The sequence below is a fragment of the Tamandua tetradactyla genome, chromosome 16 (genome assembly GCF_023851605.1).
Source record: "Tamandua tetradactyla isolate mTamTet1 chromosome 16, mTamTet1.pri, whole genome shotgun sequence".
NCBI lineage: Eukaryota > Metazoa > Chordata > Mammalia > Pilosa > Myrmecophagidae > Tamandua > Tamandua tetradactyla.
In genome coordinates this window covers 33,874,809-33,895,073 of record NC_135342.1, presented here as the reverse complement: position 1 = coordinate 33,895,073, position 20,265 = coordinate 33,874,809, and the positions used below count along the sequence as shown (strand labels likewise).

At 44.4% G+C, this 20,265-nt stretch overlaps 1 protein-coding gene across 2 annotated transcripts in view; it reads right to left on the bottom strand.

Annotated features, from left to right (window-relative positions):
* Positions 1-858: 858 nt before the first annotated feature.
* RHPN2 (rhophilin Rho GTPase binding protein 2) overlaps positions 859-20,265 on the bottom strand; it is a 62,627-nt gene continuing 43,220 nt past the window's right edge. For both annotated transcript variants that reach the window (XM_077132243.1, XM_077132244.1), the window contains exons 7-15: positions 19,106-19,272; positions 16,325-16,512; positions 15,801-15,957; positions 14,013-14,132; positions 12,296-12,487; positions 10,220-10,296; positions 9,868-10,014; positions 9,287-9,442; positions 859-2,149 (exon numbers count right to left, since the gene is read on the bottom strand). In XM_077132243.1, coding sequence (XP_076988358.1) covers positions 1,889-2,149; positions 9,287-9,442; positions 9,868-10,014; positions 10,220-10,296; positions 12,296-12,487; positions 14,013-14,132; positions 15,801-15,957; positions 16,325-16,512; positions 19,106-19,272 — 1,465 coding nt within the window. In that variant the 3' untranslated portion in view covers positions 859-1,888. The remainder of the gene's footprint in view (positions 2,150-9,286; positions 9,443-9,867; positions 10,015-10,219; positions 10,297-12,295; positions 12,488-14,012; positions 14,133-15,800; positions 15,958-16,324; positions 16,513-19,105; positions 19,273-20,265) is intronic.

The window sequence follows — 20,265 nt, the reverse complement described above, 5'->3', positions numbered from 1 at the left end:
AAGGGTAAGGGGTATGGTATGTATAAATTTTTTTTCTGTTGTCTTTTTATTTCTTTTTCTGAATTGATGCAAATGTTCTAAGAAATGATCATGATGATGAATATGCAACTATGTGATGATATTGTGAATTACTGATTATATACGTAAAACAGAATGATCATAAGAATGTGCCTGTTTGTTGTTATATATTTTTTTAATTTAAAAAAGGGGAGAGATTAAAATTTTCACAAAGAAACAAACAAAAAAAAGAATTCAAATACTATATAGTATTTTACTATATAGTAAAATTTGGGGCTCAAGGCAAGTTGTAAAGGCCTACTCTTCTTTTATCGTGAATCAAGGACTCTCCTCCCAGTACCTGAAATGCAGAGACTTCTAGACTATAGTCATTCTCAGAATTTCTATTGAGTTTTCCAGGCTCACAAGCACTGTTACCAACCAAATTCCACTGTTTCTAGCTAAAGTCACCAAAGTTCAATTCTTGTTAAAAGCTGGGAAAAACATTTTTGTGAAAGCTATTAAAACCTCTGTCAGTAAATATGGTAACGTTAGCAAATTGGTCCTTTCAATTTTTCTGTTTGTCATCTCAATATTACTATCTTTTGTTTGTATGACACACCTATAACCAAAAATAGACAGAACTTTTAGACCTTGTCCCCCAAACCCTAAGAACTAGTCCTCATGAAACTTCATGTGGGAGCAGAAGGCTTCAGCACCATATATTTTAAAGATAATTTCAAAAGACCCAGCCCTGCTTTATGAGATCTTAATTTAAAAAAATACAAATTTTTGTGCATTAAAGGAGAAATCTTATAAACAGGAAGAAATTAAAGGTGAAATAACAGTAAAAAACATCACTACTGTAAATGAACATGTTTATTTAAATATTTATACAAAACATGGTCCTAGGAACACTGGATACACTTTTCCAAAGGTGGTCAATTCCCTTTAAATAATAAGCAATAAAAAATTCTTGTTAATTCTCAGAATTAGATTTCAGTGTTAAGTTTTTAGCTATATACCCATTCTATGTCAACAGTGAGTCTTAACAGAATCACAGTGTCATCCAACTTATAGCAAGAAAAATCAATTGGCAGAATGTCATTTTAGAAAGATCTTTAAGCTAGAATCATTTATATCTTTACCTTATAAAATATCAAACTAGCTTTCAACCCAAGATGCTATTAAAATATACAATTACGTACTTTCTCCCCAAAAGTGGAAAATGTTTTGAGTATCAAACAGTAATATTACCTACCTTGTAGACAGTATCTTCACCTAACACTGCCACTGTGTTAGCATCTTGTAAATGACATGAAACTAGAATGAAAGCTGCTCCTAAATTGTTTTTATTTAATAAGTCATGACCAATTTGGCATTAGACTTTATCTTGAAGTAGCATTCATATTATATAGAAATAATAGTAAAATCTTATTTTAGGTTAATGAATTCCCATTAGGAAGCAGCTCTAAACACTAATTTAAATCTATCATTGTAATCCCCCTGACCTGCCTTAATTCAGGGGTCATCTGAATTCTAAATTATGGAACAGTCTCTTATTACCCACACTTGGAAACTATTACAAATAAGACTAATGTAGGTAACGCAAACTTTAATTCCAACAGTGACTAAAGTCATAATTGTAACCAGTAAAAAGTCACATTTTTAACACTATTCTATTTACAATACTTTCTATAATAAATAACTTGCAACAATATAGTGAACACCTCACATCAGCTTGTTATCCGCACATTTCTAGAGGCTTCAGTTGCAGGTTTACAATGTGAGAAAGGATTTGTGAATTTTTAGAAATTTTCTGTGATGGCACAAATATTAAGGCACAGTCAGCCCTCGGAAATATTGTGGGCCAGACTTTGGTTTTTTCTCATTAGAACAAAGAACTGTCGGTGTTGAGAAGGCTGAACGGAGAGGGCAGCTTCTTCTTGACCTGAGGCCTTTCAACTCCAACAGAAGGAAGGCACATGGTGCTCGCTGACTTCTGTCTGTTCTTATTGGTGCCCCAACTCAAAAAGAAAAGCTTTTTCGAGGTTTTCTTGGTTTTATCAGTTTTATCATCATCGTCTATGGCTAAGCAGATCATGGAGTAAGTTTTCTGCATTCCCACAGAGTATGTGGCGCATTTATTATGCTGCACATAAAAAAGAAAAAAAAAATGTTAGAAACCCTCGAGGTGGTTATAAAGTTTAAGATGCACACTCTGTAAGTCCTCTTTAACACCAAGTTAATATAATTTTGAAACTCAGTGATAAGGCATATGCTCAGTAAGTAGTAATTTAGGCTTAGTAACCACACGCAACTTCAGGTTCTTATTATATAATTTTCTAAGTAATACAGCCTGAGACCCAGGTGCCTGCCCATGCAAAATAAATAAATAAATAAATAACAGTAAAGTAATATATATTCATGGTAAACAATAAGAAAATTCATACAATGAACAGTAGGTCACTCTCCTGCCTTGACTTCCAGGCCCGCCATTGAGGGAACCACTGTGTAATACTTGCATATAGGGATAATTGCATATATAAGCATTCATATGTGTGTAAGCACTATACTATTTGTCTTTTCTTAAAAGGAATAGACTACAGGGGGCTGCCAGGGTAGTTCAGTGGTAAAATTCTCGTCTGCCATGTGGGAGACCCGGGTTCAATTCCCAGCCCATGCACTTCCCAAAACAAACAAACAAAAGAAACCAACAAAAAACAAACCTTATCAACAGATGAGTAAAACAAATGGAATAAAAATAAATAATAGGGGGAAAAATGTTAAAATAAATTTAAATTGAAATGTTAGTGATCAATGAAAGGGAGGGATAAGGGGTATGTTAGGTACGAATTTTTTTCTGTTTTCTTTTTATTTCTTTTTCTGAATTGATGCAAATGTTCTAACAAATGATCATGATGATGAATATGCAACTATGTGATGATATTATGAATTACTGATTATATACGTAGAACAGAATGATCATAATAATAAAAATTTTTTTTTAATTTTTTGAAAATTCAACAAATGGTGCTGCAATAACAGGATACTCACATGGAAAAAGAATGAAATGTGACCCCATCACACAGATACAAAAAAAAAGGAATAGGCTACACACACTGTTCTGCAGTCTGCTTTCATTCACTTAATTCTCCGTTTTTTTTGTTTGTTTGTTTTTAAAAGATTCGAAACCACACTGAAGATATTACTCTAACATACAGGACTCAAATGGGAACTCTGCAGAAGAGTTGTTCACCAAACTATGCCTCAGGCAGTAAAATCAGGCTGTCTATATAAATTTGCATACATTATATCCCAATATACTTTGTACATGAGTTATGTAGCAGTAAGAGGAATATTTGTTGTAAAATACCCATCTTGAGTTACACTCCTTTGGATGAAGGTGTCACTCCCTTTCCTATAAAACTGACCATTAATCCCAACATGCTCTATAGGGCAACATATACTATCATTTAAAAAAACATTTGAGGGTGGTGCGATGGTAGCTCAGCAGGCAGAATTCTCACCTGCCATGCTGGAGACCGGGGTTCGATTCCCGGTGCCTGTACATGCCAATAAAAAAAAAAAAAAAAACTTGAGGACTGCAAACAAATCCTGCTGTACTCATCCTGCTTAGACTCCACTATGTAGCATTATAGTCACTCCCCTACAAATACCTTCAGTTCTCTTCCTCCTCCATACTTACACAGTAAAACGTCAGTACCCTCAGCCTCCCCCAGGCCTGCATCCAAACAGCTGCACATTGCCAGAGGAATTTACCAAGCTGACTGGCTTCCCTAGAAATTCTAACCCTGATCCCCACAAACCCTTAAATACGTACCCAATAGCAACTATACATTTTCCTAGAGCTTTCATTCCTTTCCTCCTAGAAAGCCATTTCATACCTTCTCCTAAAAACACTTACACGCCCTTTTCAGCAGGAGGGCCTTCTGTCTTAAGGATATCCTTGGCTTTATACTTATTAGCATCTGTCTCCAAAGAGCAACCCTCCCATGTGCCTGATCTCAATCTCCTCTCCCTCTTTTGTTCCTCATTAACCTCTCCCTGTGCTCATGAGTTGCCTGTGGCATCTCCTTTGAAAAGCCTTACTTACTCCTGTACCCCCATGCTGGTTTGAAACTGTCCTGTACCCCAGAAAAGCCATGCTCTTTTAATCCAATCTTATGGGTGTAGACTTGCTGTGAGTGGGGCTTTTTGATTAGGTTGTTTCCATGGATACGTGACGCCCACCCATTCAAGTTGGGTCTTAATCAGTTTACTGGAGTCCTTAAAATAGCTCATGGAGAGAGCAAGAGCTCAGAGCCAACAGAGAGACACAAAGATGAACCTAGGACACAGACATTTGGAGAGCTAAGCTAAGAGATGAAATCCAGAGTTTGCCTAAGAGAAGCTAAATGAAGATCCACAGAAGCTTAGAGAAAAGGCCACTGGAATCAGAAGTTGAAAGCAATGAACTGGGAACAAGGACCAGTAGACGCCAACCATGTGCGACAGAGGTGTTTCAGATGCTGGCAGCCTTTCTTCAAAGTATCTTTCTCTAAAACCTTCTGGACCAAAAGGGGGAAGAGTGAAATGAGACAAAGTGTCAATGGCTGAGAGATTCCAGAGTCCAGAGGTTATCCTGGAGGTTATTCTTATGCATTGAATAGATATTGTTATCCAAGATGTAATGGAGAGGATGGAGGGAACTGCCTGAAAATGTAGAGCTGTGTTCCAGTAGCCATGTTTCTTGAGGATGATTGCATAATGATAAAGCTTTCACAACGTGACTGTGTGATTGTAAAAACCTTGTGTCTGATACTCCTTTTATCTACCTTGTCAACAAAGGAGCAGAACATATGGAATAAAAATAAATAATAGGAGGAAAAAAAAGTATCTTTCTCTGGATCTTAATTTAGAAATGTAAATTTGTAACCTAATGAATTACCTTTGTTAAAGCCAATTCATTTCTGGTATATTGCATCTGGCAGCTTTAGCAAACCGAAACAGCCCCCTTCCCACCTACTACCCCGGTTCCTTGGCTTCTTTGCACAGCCACACTTCTGGAAAAGCTGCTCTCTCTGCTTGCCTTCATTTATTCTTTTTTTCCTGTCCTCATCCAGCATGCCCCCCACCAGCCATTCCCCAAATCTTCCTGGGGCACCGCTCTGGACTCTTTAGGGCTCTATGGAGCTCAATTTGAAAACCACTGAAAGTCCAGCTCTTACATCAGATGGATGTGAAAACAGAGAAACAAGGAAGGTACGAACTTGCTGGAGGTTACACAGCCTGTTAGTGCAGACAGGGCCAGATTCCAACTTGTTGATTTTAAACCTTGGCTTCCTCTCACTATATCCGTCATTAACAAAATACACTCTGAAAGGAATGAAGGCTCTCCAACAGAGTCAAGAAAGAGAGGGGCAGGAGGCAGTACTCCAGGCACCAATCAGTTCAATTCAGTGACTGCTGCTCTGGGCTATATGTGTTCTCATTTCTTATTTTGTTTGAAGAAAGGATTCAGAAGCTAAAACAGTACTCAACTGTCATGCTCTAGCAAGCCCATGCTGGGTGCAAAGTAGAAGCAGAAGTCATCATCATCATGGTTAATATTTTGACACCTCTTATGAATTGAAATGTGTCTGTGCCAGGCACTGTCTTAAGAGCTTTCATAAACTAACTCAAAGTCCAGACAACAATCCTAAGTACTTAGCCCATTTTCCTGGAGGCGCAGAACTATTAATATAACTTGCCTAAGATCACACAACCACCGGTAACAAGAATTCAGATCTGGGCAGTCTGGAGGTAGAAACCTGGCTTTTAACCACCACATCAACTTCTTCATTGCCCTCAGTTCAGAGACACGGTAAGAAGGTAGCCTCTTCCGTCTCTCTTCAATGGGAGGGCCTATCCCTTGGTTCAAAGGCATGACAGTAGGCTTCAGTCTCTTTTTGGAAGATGGCCTGCTCTCTAGCCACGCCTCCTTTTGGCTTGTCTCTCTACCCCAACCCTGCAGTCCACAGTTGAACTCTTTTATTTAACCTTCTTTTGAACAAACAACTTCCTTCCTGTTTCTGGCCGGAACCTCTATTACTTTGCCAGCAACTCTGTGGGTTTCAACCCCCCCCCCAAAACACAATTTCCCTTGATTTCTTCTCCAAGGTGCTCTGTGAGTCTACTGACTTCTTTGTCTTCTTTTTGAAAATCAAATTGAATTCATATACCTTAAAATGCACCATTTTACAGTATCCAACTTAGTGATTTCCGGTGCATTCACAACATTGTGCAGCCATCACCATTCTCTACAGAACATTTTCATCACCCCAAAAATGAAATCCCATACCCATTCATGGTCATGCCCCATCCCCTCTTGTCCCTAACCCCTGGCCACCACAGATCCAGTTTCATCTCCATGGATTTGCCTGTTCTGAACATTTCTATCAATGGAATCACCAAATTCCTTAGGTCCACCTTCTCTAGTCAGCTTTCTGTTGCCCCTTCTCTAATGGTTCTTGTTGAGGCCACCCATTACTGACCTGCAGCTATTGGCAGTGGCATGGCTCTGCCTAATTGTATTCAACACAGATGACTGCTCTGTCTCTGAAAGATTTCCTTCAAGATTGATTTCTGAAGCTCTCTCTTATCCTATCTCTCTGAACTCTCCTTCTCAACCTCTTTTGCTCCTATTTTTCTTCTAACCAACCTCTAAATGTCTGAGGAGTCTCAGAGTTTAGTGTGGGACCTCATCCTTCCTGCAGGTGATTTCACTTATTTTCACAGCTTGTATGCTAAAGATGCTCAAATATTTATTTTTAGCTCTGGCTTCTCCCTCGAACTGAACATTTGAACCGCCAACTGCGTGCTTGATGTGTACATTTGGAAGTCCAATGGCACCAATGGCATCAGAAATGTGCAAATCACATTTTTCTGTCTCTGGCTCCCTGCTCTTCCCATCATTATGAAAAATGACTGCCACTCATGCAGTTGTTCACGCCCCAAAGGGCGGCATCGCCCTCCTCTCCCAATCTCCTTTCCACAAATCCAGATGGTACCTCTGTCTCCCCACCTCCACTGCCACCCATAGTCTAAGCCCCTAACATGACCAGCTTGGTGCACTGCCACGGCCAGTTCACTGTCCTCCTGGCTGTCATTTGACCAGCTGCTAGGCAGCAGCTTCTTTTCTAAAATAAACATCAAATGATGTCACTCCTGTTCTGAGAAGGTTCAGTGACTTCTTATCTCCCTATCCCTGCCAACGGGGCCCTCCCTACCCTGCCTCCCTCTCCCACCTCGCTTCCTGTTGCCCTCTCCTGTGTCACAGGGCACCAGGGAACCTTCTGTTCCCTCCTAGAGGCTTGCTTCTTTCTCATCATTCCTGTCCTCATTCCAACTCCAGAGGAGCCTCTCCCTACCCCCTGACATTCTATCATATTACATGTTACTTTTTTAAAAATAATATTTATCAAAATCACAACCGTTTATTTACCTCTTTAGTGTCAGTTTCGTGGGAGCAGGGACTTTCTGTCCCAGTTCCAGCTGTAGAAGATTGCCTGGCACAAGTCGATGCTCAACCAATAGTTGTTAAATGCATAAATGAGTGTTTTTGTACAGAGGAGTGCCTAAGGCATGCATTAACTGCAGTAAAATACAGCAATGTATGTGTGGTATGATTCTCCCACTTGGATGAAAAAGAAACTAAGGCTATAGCTGAGCACATGAACTTTTACAAGCATAAAACAGTGCCCAAGATCCCACAGGAAACCAGTGACAGTCTCTGGAGTAGAGAGGGGCTTTCTCTCCAAATGGTATAGCTTTCCCATACCATTTGGAGCGGCTTTTTTTTTCCTTACCATAAATACTTACTACTTTTGTAATAAAAAATAATTCAATCAGGAACATACTCCAAGTGGTTATTTTAACTAGGGGATTAAAAAAAAGTTACCCCAGTGAATAAAAAAGTATTTGCAAAGTCCCCTTTAGGGAATGGCAAGAAAGGGGGAAAATTCAACTTCCCCAAGTTGAATTCTTGAGATTCTCACAAGCAGTGGGGACAATCAAGGCAATAGGTTGAGCCCCCAATCTTGGGGTTTGTTCATATGAAACTTAATCCCGCAAAGAATAGGCTAAACCTACTTAAAATTAGGCCTAAGAGTTACCCCCAAGAGAACCTCTTTTGTTGCTCAGATGTGGCCTCTTTCTCTGCAGCCAACACAACAAGCAAATTCACTGCCCTCCCCCGTCTACCTTGGACATGACTCCCAGGGGTGTGGACCTTCCTGGCAATGTGGGACAGAAATCCTAGAATGAGCTGAGACTCAGCATCAAGGGATTGAGAAAACCTTCTCGACCAAAAGGGGGAAGAGCGAAATGAGACAAAATAAAGTGTCAATGGCTGAGAGATTCCAAACAGAGTCAACAGGTTATGCTGGAGGTTATTCTTACTCATTAAATAGATATCACCTTGTTAGTCAAGATGTAATGGAGAGGCTGGAGGGAACTGCCTGAAAATGTAGAGCTGTGTTCCAGGAGTCATGTTTCTTGATGATGATTGTATAATGATATAGCTTTCACAGTGTGACTGTGTGATTGTGAAAACCTTGTGTCTGATACTCCTTTTATCTACCTTATCAACAGACGAGTAAAACACATGGAATGAAGATAAATAATAAGGGGAACAAATGTTAAAATAAATTTAGATTGAAATGCTAGTGATAAATGAAAGGGAGGGGGGTAAGGGGTATAGTATGTATGAATTTTTTTCTGTTGTCTCTTTATTTCTTTTTCTGAATAGATGCAAATGTTCTAAGAAATGATCATGATGATGAATATGAACCTGTGATGATACTATGAATTGCTCATTATATATGTAGAACAGAATGACCACACTAAACAAATAAATAAATAAATAAAGTTCCCCGAAGGTGCAAGGGTACTTCAGCGGTAGAATTCTCGCCTGTCATGCAGGAGACCCAGGTTCGATTCCCAGTTCATGCACTTCCCAAAAAACAAACAAACAAGCAAAACAAACAAACAAATTCAATAAATGGTGGTGCAATAACAGGACAGTCACATGGAAAAATAATGAAATGTGATCCCGCCACACAGCACACACACACACAAAAAAACCTCTCCAATTATATGTTTGACCCATGATGAGCAGTTTCCAAGATTATGTGTTATTTTGTGAGATGTGACCAATGCAGGGCAGAGGGCATGGTAAAGAAGTCTGGGCTGAAATCACAATTGTCACCTGCATTACCCTTCACTGTCCGGGGCTGCCAGCACTCACCATGGACAGCGTAGACTCCAGAAGGCTCACGACCTTCATCTCCACACCGTCCTTGCCAAAGCTCTTGAGCAGTTTCATAACCTCACTCACAGTCAGCCACTTACAATCCACGTCTTGAACAGAAACAATATAATCTCCTTCCTTGGCTCCCGCCAGCTGCAAAGGTGTTGTTTAAGTAAAGGTCAATGCTTTGTTCATTCAAAATCCCTGAATCATACAGTCTCTACCTTCATTAACAAAATAAGGGTTGGCCTAAGTTTGCTTCAAGAAAGCAAAATAGGGCGGGCTACAGTGGCTCAGCAAGGCAGAGTTCTAGCCTGCCATGCCAGAGACCCAGGTTTGATTCTTGGTGCCTGCCCATGTTAAAAAAAAAAAAAGAAAGAGAGCAAAATAATTCATACTTTTCTCTCTATACTTTCTTATAAAGTCAGAGTCTGTAAAATGAACCTGCTTCATCAGCGCCCTAAACTCAAGCACCCAGATCAATATGTTTGGGTTGCTTTCTTTGCATTTCATCAGTTTGATCCCCTGACAAAGATGCCAGTGAGTTTTGCTCCAAACCCAGAACAGTGCACACTTACTGCAGCAGAACAGTAAGGATCCAGGAAATGAACTTGAACCGGGGCATTTCCTCTCAAGGTGAACCCCAGGTCTCCTTCTTCTGTGATGAAATGAATGCTCCGAGGAGGTGTCCATCGCTTGCAGGCCGAAAACACAGACAGGGGGCCCTTTGGGATGGAGTGTCATTAGTGGTAGGAATTGAAGACTGAATCAGAAACTTGAAAGTTCAATTGGCCTTGAACTCAGTGAAAAAAGCCATCTGGGAGAGTATGTTCCACAGCAGTCATATCAGAACATTAATAGCCATTTCCCCTTTTACAAAATGTAAAAGCTGTCCTCTTAGGTTATCAGGATAATAGATATTTAACTTACCAGCTTCTGGAAGAAGTCTGTTACTAACATCTTGGAGAACTGCGGTGGTATAATTTCAACTTCTTGTTCAGTTTTAGCTAGAAAAACAGATTAAAAGGGAAAGAATAAATGTTTCTGTACCTGAGAGTTGTTCTTGAACTGAGGGCTTCAGTCTTCTTTCTGAAAGGAGGAAGTCACAAAAACTTGGTCCTAGGAACCTGTCCTTCCCTTACTTTACAAATAGTACAGAAGATGAAATTCTCTTCAACCTCCAGGACCTTCCATTTGGGCACAGCCCCTTCTGGGGCCAGGACAGAGTTGTAACAGACAGGCAAACTCTCTGTCTTCAGGGAGCTTGTATTCTAGCGGAATTCCTTTGGCCCTCAATAAAATCCCACTGAAAAGTCATCTGTTTCCAGAGGAGCTGTTATGAAGTTCGAGGTCTCGAAGTATAATGTCCCAGGTAACGGGCTTGCTGGCTTCACCCAATAATGAAGGAAGTGAAGATTTCACAGCAGGAAGCTATGCTTTGCCAAATTGCGTACAATAGCTACGAATCTCTACCAGCCCATTCCCACAGGCTCTGGCCCCACCCTTTCCATAAAGCTAGTTTGTTTCCAATGAAAGATCCTGAGAGCAAGCAAATTTATAAATCAGCATCAGCAAAAAAAGAAAATCTAAGGGAAAATGGCACCACCAGGGTAGAACACAACCCTGTATTCACAGGATGACCCTGCGGCTTCCTACAAACTGCTAGACACAGCCCCCAGCCCAGGTAGGTAGCCTGTCAGCTCTGAGAGCAGTGCCACCCACCACCCTCGGACAGCCTCACCTAGAGCCACAGGTTTCCCTCTGTGCAGCTGAAGTATCTACCTCCCGACTTCTCAGTACATGGGTGGACAGGGGCAAAGGAAGCGGCTACGGTGTCCACGAAGGAGAATTCCCAAGCTCCATTCCTGCCTCCACCAACTATCAGCTTGGTCACCCAGCACAGGTATTTTGATCTCCCTAAGCCTTTATTTCCTCATCTTTAAAATGGGGGGGATACTAGTACCTCCCTCTTGGTGTTGGAGGGAGGGCCGAATGAGATCCCGTATAACATTGTGCTTAGCAATGTGTCTGGCAGAAGCCCTCAAGTTCAATGGATATTAGCTAACAGAACAAGCCCAGGACTGTAGATCAAGTGGGGCTTTCTAAGGAGCTGATCCTTGCACATCAGGGATAAATGCGAGAGACATGGGTCAGAGATAAAGCAGAGTGGGAGGGGCCATAGACTACCTTTCTCCACTTACCCCTAACTCCTTTGGGAAGGAATCTAGCCATTCCTCAGCGTAAAGCCACCTCTCAGGGAAGGTCTCCCCACTCCACCCACCCAGCAGAATTGATCGTCACCTCCCAGAGGGCAGTAAAAACTGCCTAGTTCATTTCTGATTCCTAAACACCTGAGGGGGCTGAGAAAATGGTGGTGATGAAAGACTAAGATTAGGAAAGGGAATCCAGATGCATTTGGCTTTAAAACGATAGCATTAGAGATAAACCACAAAGAGCTAACAGCAGTTTTTCCAGAAGGCAGCTGGAACCGTGGGAGGTTGTGCATGGAACCTAGCGATGATATTCAGGCTGAAGGCAAAGCTGCAGGAATCTCCTGACTAGAGGCAAATGGTGGAAACCCCAAAGGAGATCATGAGGCTTTAAGGAAAAGAGCTCAGAGAAAGAAAACCAAGTATGCCAGGAGGGGTGGGTAGGATTGGGCAAAAAGGACGGCCAGCAAGGGGACAGAGAGGGAGGTCTCAGGAGGTAGGAAGAGAACCAAAATGGCAGGGAGCCCCTAAAGGACGAGGGGGGCTGGCAAGGTCAGCTGCTACAAGGGATCTATGGGGACAAAGACCCTAAAGCAGCTCCTAGATTTGGGTAGAAAGAAGAGAAAACTCCAGGTAAGAGCAGCACCTTGCAAGCTTACCTCCGTGGCCCTCCTGGGACACAGCACACCAAGATGGCTCATCAAGCCTCTTCAGGATGAACAGATAAATGCCCAGCTAGCTGGGGCACCCCAGGCTCACCCATAAGACATGCACTGCTGTGCGTTTAGCCACTCACAAACAATGTCAGGAGCATCAATCAGGTCCAGCAGATCATCGTCCCCGTACTGAGAATACTTGAGCTGGGTCCGCCGGTGTGTGGCGCAAAGCACTTCCTGGAGCCCCTTGATGTCGCGGAGCTTTTTGCACAGGTTCGCCTCCCACAGGGACTGCCCGTGATGTGTGTTGGCTTTGCACAGATGCGACTTTCCTGCCGACAGAACCAAGCGGCGTGTTTACTGAATTGCAGGTGGGGGGCCAAAGGGCTCCAGGACCGGCCCAGCAAGGGGATCACCTCTTTTCCAAAGGATCTGCCTGGGCGGCTTTCTGCTCCTTAATGTATGTGCATTATGCGCACTTACATCTATACAACATTCATTCATCCAACAAAATAAATATTTATCAAATGTTTTAGGCACTAGAGATAAAGCAGTGAAGCAGCAAAACAGCCCCTGTGCTCATGGAGTGAACACGCTAGGGGCTAAACACAGATCATTAACAAGCAAAGAAATACATAACAGATTATGTGGTGATAAGGTTATGGAAAAAATAAAGCAGGGTGTGCAGATGTGGCAAGAGAAGTCTGGGAATGGGGAGCTGCTACCCTACAATGGTGATCAGTGAAGGGTCCTAAGCAGTATCCTGAAGGAAGCAGCCATGAGGATACCTGATGGATGAGCTCTTCCGAAAGAAGCAAAAGCATATGCAAAGGCCCTGGGGCAAGAGCATGCCTGGGTGTTAAGGACAACAGGAGCTGATGTGGCTGGAGAGCCAGAGCGTGGGAGAAAAGGTTAGGGAGTGAGGTCAGAGAAGAACTGGAGCTAGACCATGCTTGAACCTTGTAAGTGCAGGGTGAGGACTTTCCCCCCTATGCTGGGGGAGATGGAAACCTGTTAAGGGTTAAGCAGAGGACTGATGTGATATGATCCACATGAACAGTCTATGAAGGTGCAAAGAACAAGGCAGAGAGACCAGCCACTGCAAAACACCAGGCAAGACCTCTCTGTGCCTCCATGTCCTCAACTCTTCAATCGGGATCCCACTATACGATCTCATAGGGTTGCTGTGAGGCTTAAGTGAGTTGATGTTTGTTAAGTAGGTGCTTTATCAATGTGCCTAGGACCAGGGTGGAAGGGTAAGAAGTGGTCCAATTCTGGATGTTTTCACAGGGAGAACCCATGGGGATCAACTAATCACATGGAGTGAGAAAGACAAGGGTGGAGGGGGTGTTGACTCTAAGGCTTCTGGCCCAAGCATCTAATAGAATAGAGTCACCATTCCTGCCCTGAGATAGGAATCTGCGGGGGGCAGAAGGGGGCAGGTGGTGGAAGGACTCAGGTCTGGACATGGCAGAGTCTAAACCAGGATAATTCACATCAGTTCTTGGTGCTGCAGCTGAGCCATCAGAAAATCACATATGTGTCTTTCCATATGAGGATGGCAAAGGGCCATAGGAAGATAAGTCAAAGCTACGGCTTCACTGGGATGCCTGAGCCCTCCTGGAGCTCCTATGAGAACCCGGATCTGGAAGCGCTGTGAGGGTCACTGAATCCACAGTGGCCATGGGGATACCACACTTCTTGGGAAGCTGTGAAAACATGGACACCCTACTGTCTGGAGCCTGTGCTGGGGTTTGCCTGGGGTCGCTCAGGGGCACAACCAGCTGAAAGTCACATGCGGTGCAAGGAGGGAGCAGGAGAGCCAGCCCCATACCCAGGGGCAGGGCTGATACACACCCAGCTGCTGGCGCTGCTGTCCATTTTTGAGTGTGGCCAAGGGCGTCAGTCCCTCTGGCATGTGGTCGTAGAGCTGGGACAGGCACTTCTCCTGGTGATCCTCATCTGTGCCAGGCTTCACTGCAACAAGAGCCACGCACAGCCTCTAAGTCCCTCCTTGGGGACATGGCCATGGGCTCGGGAGATGGCCCTGCAGACCCACTTAGGAATTTCTCTCTCAACACCACGTCTCCACATCTCCTTTCTTCTAATTCGAGTGCCAGCCTTCTAAGGCATGTAGGGTCTATTTAACACCCTTGGAAACAGCTCAGGCAATCCGGGCCCATAAGTTTCACTCAGCGCAGCACCAGGCACACACCGGGAGGTTGTGACTTGGCACGGGACTGCCCGCACTCTGTCTCTTCCAAATCACCCAGTTCCTGGAAACTCCTAGCTTAGCTCTGACCCTGTCACTGATCTTCAGGCCTGCAACGAGAGCCATCCCCAGTACCACCCCCACCTTCAACGCCACCCTCCCTGGCACGCTCCCCAAACCACTCTCCCTCGCCTGAACACTTTTTGGACTCCAATCCTTTGCTCTGCTCTTAGCTATCCTTTTCCTCTTTGTTCAAACCTCTGAGAAACTGCCCACATCAATACCAGGCAGAACCAACTGCTGCCTCACTTGGGTCTCTATAGCAATTGCAGAGGTGCTATACTCTTATTTGCTTACCTGTTTAGTTCTCCCTACTGGACTATATAACAATACTAGGAAGTAGAAGCTAACACTTTTTCAGAGAGCTTACTATGGACAAGGCACTGTACTGCATACATACTGTCCCTATCTGAGGTTTCACACAGCCTTGTGAGGTAGCTTCTATTCATATCCCTGTTTTACAGACAAGTAAACTGGCACAGAGAAGCAAGTAACTTGCCTAATGTCACACACCTAATAAATGGTGGGGCTGGGATTTGAACCCAAGCAGTCTGGCTCCAGAGTCTATCCTTTTAAATACTCTGTGGTGCTAATCACAACAAAAATTTTATCCAGCCTCTAATGCAGGGACAGGAATTAGGAAGAGAAAAGTGAGGTAAATTAAAGGGGAGTGTCAAAAACTCAGTAAGATATTTCAATGTAATTTTTAAAATTTAAAATTTTTAAATTTTATTTTAAAAATACTTATTTAATGCAAAATAACCCGTGATGAACAACACATCAAAATTCCTTTTTGTCTCAAGCTCCAATAGGGCTCACTGTCTTCATTTGAACTTTGCAACATCGCAGTTTATTTTGCATTCATTTTCATTTTAAAAAAATATTGCATTAAAATGATACCTATCTGGAGTGGGCCATCATAGCTCAGCAGGCAGAGTTCTTGCCTGCCATGCTGGAGACCCAGGTTCGATTCCCAGTGCCTGCCCACGCCAAAAAAAAAAAAACTCACCCATCTTCCTGGACCATGTACCCTTCTCCCACAAAAAATGTTACCTATCTTAATTACTGAGTTCTTAGCATCTCTTTAAATACTGTGCCTCACACACCACAACATCCAGAACAATCTTCTGGATTTCAGATGAAGCCCTCTGCTACATCCCCAGCAGAGAGAATGCTAGCCCCTCCTCTCACAGCAGGAATTTATAACCCTGAATGGCACATCCTGGCCTATGTGACATTACTTGGGTCCACTCGTAAGTCCCTCCTGCTGCCCTCAGGCTGTGACATCTCCAGTGAAGGCTCAGAATCCCCCAGAGGCAGCAGAAATCATAATATTGACCCAAACCCAGAGAACCCGTTCCCCCAAACCTTACACTGGTGGTCGATGAGGAGGGTGGCGGCGAAGTAGTGGGCCAGGGCTCGGTAGTGGTGGGACTTCACAGAGGCGAGGGTGGTCCAGGAGTAGGGTAGGTGCTCCTTCACCGGTGCCTGGCTCATGGCCGCGTGCAGCTGCCCGTAGACCTCCCCGACCTGAAACAAGGGGGATTCATGAGGGGGCGCCCGGCACAGAGAGTCCAGGTGCACCAGGGAGAAAAGCCTCAACATGGGCTGCTAGAGGATCTGAAAGTGACTCCAAGGGCTCTTCGGGTTATCAGTGTGAACAGAAGACCAGGAACTGTCCTTATGCTGACTTTCAGGCTAAGCTACAGATGGAATCAGTGATCCATATCTGAAACATCAGGAGTTGCCAGGAAAACGCCAACCAGCAGCGCCGGCCAGGGCAGGCATGCTGCCCAGAGGTCACGGGCGCAGCCTGCTGTGGGAGGCCCGTGGCTGCCAGGGGCCTCATCCCCACTGCCTTGCCCCTCAAAAAGCACAAGAACTAGGAGGCACTTACCTTGGCAGCCTCCTGCGACAGCTTCACCAGCGTGAAGAACTCATTCCGGATCCCAGGAAGGCTGATTTTCTCAAACACACATTCCTGGGCTTGTGCGAGCATCATCTTGACCAGCACGCTGAGCATGGCTGGGCTCATGTCGTAACTTGGAGTGTGAGTGAATGTCTCTTTCAGGTAGTTTAAAACCCCTAAAATTGTATATTTTCTGCACGTTAGGTGAGGGAACATATTTAATCCTCTCTGCTTCTCAGAAATATGAAATCAACGGAAGCACAAATATCTAACTGAAGTTCTGATCCATGCTCTAACATGGATGAACCCTGAACTGAAATAAGCCAGCCACAAAAGAACAAATATTGGATGATGGCAGTCAATGAAATATCTAGAAAAAGCATATTCACAGAGACAGAAAGCAGGTTAGAGGTTACCAGGGGCTTGGGGGAATAGGGGTTAGAGGGGTGAGTTAGGGCTTTAACGGTAAAGTTTGGCTGGGGTGATGGAAAAGCTTTAGAAATGGAGGTGGGATAGCAGCACATTGCAAATGCAAATGTGCTGAAATGTACACATAAAAATGGTTAAAATGGCAAATTTTATGTTTTACATATACATTATCACGATAAAAGATATGCACATATCTATATCTATCTGATGTCTGAGAGCATCTTGAAAAAAAGATTCTCTTTCCAGACATCCACATCTGTGTCAAGCAAGGAAGCTAGCCTCCTATGTCCCCCTCCATGCCTGTCTCACCCGGCACAGCTGTGAGGGATTCCATTCACCACCAGGCATCTGATGGGGAGGGGTGGGGGGAGGAGCTGAAAGCAGGCAAGACGACTGAGGGGCTTGCAGGATGACACACACATATAAGACTCAGGATATCTAGAAATTCAGGGATTCCCCCCAGGACCCCAATTCGGTCCCCTCCAATGGAAATTTTCAGGCGTAAGCCCTTGGCTGATTTTTCTATACCTTTGAAAACTAACTGCCACAAACACTAACTGACAATCAACCTGGAGGTGTATTCCTATCCAACTGGTTCCTCCGGTTTTACCACGGGTCATAAATTGCCCTGCAGAAGGGTTAGCAGACACTGGGGGCTGCTTCCTTCTGGGGTTCATGCACACTCCCAATTCTTCTGAAGTTTCATTTTGGACCTGCATGTCTATACCTCCAATCTTGGAGACAACGGCTCTTCCTGTCTTTTGCACTAAGATTTTTTAGACAGACGAGCCCAGGAAAGGATCTGCCATGGAAAAAATCCATTCCTACATGGAATCTCAGCATAGCATTTCAACCCCAGGGACAATCATTTTAACACAACAGATTCCACGTTTAGCCAGGAAGGAAAAGCTACGGTTCATTCTTCCCAGTCCTGCAGAGCCAAGTGAGATGTCGAAAAAAATTCCCTACTAGGGGGCTACACCCAAGGCAGAGAAGGAGCATCAGCTCAGATGGGAACCTACTGTGGAGCCAGTCTGGGGGATGAGGCAGTGGTCTGCACTGTGCCTCCGCTTTTTCCTCAATTCCCATGCCAAATCTGCCCCAGGCACAGGTCCCCCTGGAGGGGCACAAAACAGAACACTGGGCCTCACATGCGCCTCGCTAGTCTTGCCCACGACACTAGGGTCTTGTAACCCCTGGCCGTGTATGGGTCAGCGCTAAGCCAGTATTCTCCTCCATCCTGCACCTGGCTCATACCAAGCTTTCAGGGATGACTCATTGGGGGAAAAAAAAAAAGCTAAAATGGGAAAAGGCTTTGGAAGTCCCATAAGAAGGTGACAGAACTATTAAGCATGCATCACTGAACATAAGGTCAGAGAACAGTAACCTCAGCTGGCAAGTTGTGGAATGAGCATAATGCTGAAGGTATGGGGGGGAACAGGCACACCTCATAAAAGAAAAGAAAGAAGCCCACATTGTCACCATACAGGAATACTCATTCTGCAGGATGGGGGGGGGGGGCGGTGTTTGTTGGTAAAAATAGAAATAAATAAATATTATGTGCAAAGGAACAGCTGATTCCCTGCCATTCTTAGGGCGGTTCATTTGGAAAGATGAGTCGTAACCAAGGACTCACTGTGTACACAAGACTGTGTACTCGGACAGACTGACAAAGCGGTGCTTGGAGCACTCAGACAAGGGAAATCAAAGCAAGCCTTTCAGGCTTGTGCCTCCAAGTGGGGGCCTGATGAGGACCCACAGACCTTCTTCAGCTGGAGTTCCTGGGTTCCAAGTAGCAGGACCCAAGCTCGCTCCTGGGCAGTACCTGCAGAGACCCACCTGGGGAGACCTATGTGTGGAGACTCACCTGGGAGACCCACCTGGGTAGACCCACCTGGGTAGACTACCTGGGGAGACCCACCTGGGTAGACTACCTGGAGAGACCCACCTGGGGAGACCCACCTGGGGAGACCCACCTGGGGAGACCCACCTGGGAGACCCGCCTGGGAGACCCGCCTGGGGAGGCTACCTGGGGAGACCCACCTGGGTAGACTACCTGGGGAGACCTACCTGGGGAGACCCACCTGGGAGACCCGCCTGAGGAGGCCTACCTGGGGAGACCCACCTGGGAGACCCGCCTGGGGAGGCTACCTGGGGAGACTACCTGGGGAGACCCACCTGGGAGACCCGCCTGGGGAGGCTACCTGGGGAGACTACCTGGAGAGACCCACCTGGGAAACCCGCCTGGGGAGGCTACCTGGGGAGACCTACCTGGGGAGACCCACCTGGGAGACCCGCCTGGGGAGGCCTACCTGGGGAGACCCACCTGGGGAAACCCACCTGCAGCTCTCTGAAAGGCGTCCACAGCACTCTCCAGCCCGTCCTGTGCCTGCCGATGGCACCGGGTCCCGATCTGTGTGTAGAGGGCTCCAATGTTAAACAGAATGCTGGCCTTCTCCAGCAGCAAGTTCTGCTGGCTGACTGGTACGCCGGTGAAGGAGTCATACCTATTTAGGAGAAACACGGTTGGAGAACAGGGATCTCTCCGCTAGTTAAGGTCTACCTTTCAGTGAAGACAAATGAGCACAATTAATTTCCTGTATACAGAATGCGTGTAAAAAAGATTAATAAAAGTAAAATACAATTTCTTGAACAAAATTCAAAGAAGCACATGAAAAGAAACTTTGGTTCTAAGCAAGATGACAGGCCTGATTCTACTGAATTTATCCCCCCTCCCCCCCACACACCCATATGCAAAAAAGAAACCTTTTTGCCCCCATAAGCTCTCTCCCAAATGAAATATATGTCAATTCCTAACCCCTCCAAATTTTTCCTGAGGTTTAACAGATTGGGGATTTGTTTTAAAATTCATACATCAGCTGGAAGGCAGACTGGAAGCTCCCTCCTAATTCAAGACTGAGCACAGAGACCTAACTGCATTTTTATGAAAAGTCAGATGCCTTTCCTTTCCAAAAGGAAGGTATCAATAGCTGTCTCCTGTGCTAAAATTAATTTCGAATATGCCCCTTGACTATTGGAATTTACTCTTCTGTAGCCTACACACCCATATGCACCCAGAGAAGGAACATAACCAAATAATCGAAACAATATTAATCTTAGAGAATAGCAATCCTGGAGAGGAATTAAATGTTCTGCTTTTTTTTTTTTTAACTTATGGCAGTAACATACATACAACATAAAATTTGCCATTTTAACCATTTTTAAGTGTACACTTAGAGGCATTAATTACATTCATAATGTTGTGCCAACCATCATGATCACCCATTCCCAAAACTTTTCCATCACCCCAAACAGAAACTCAGCACCCACTAAGAAATAACTCCTGCCTCACCTCCCCCCCACAGTCTCTGGTATCCTCTCATCTATTTTCTGTCTCTGTGAATTTGCTTATTCCAGGTTGTGCTGGTCTGAATCTGTTATGTACCCCAGACAAGTCTATGTCCTTTTAACCAAGACTTGTGAGTGCAGACCTACTACTG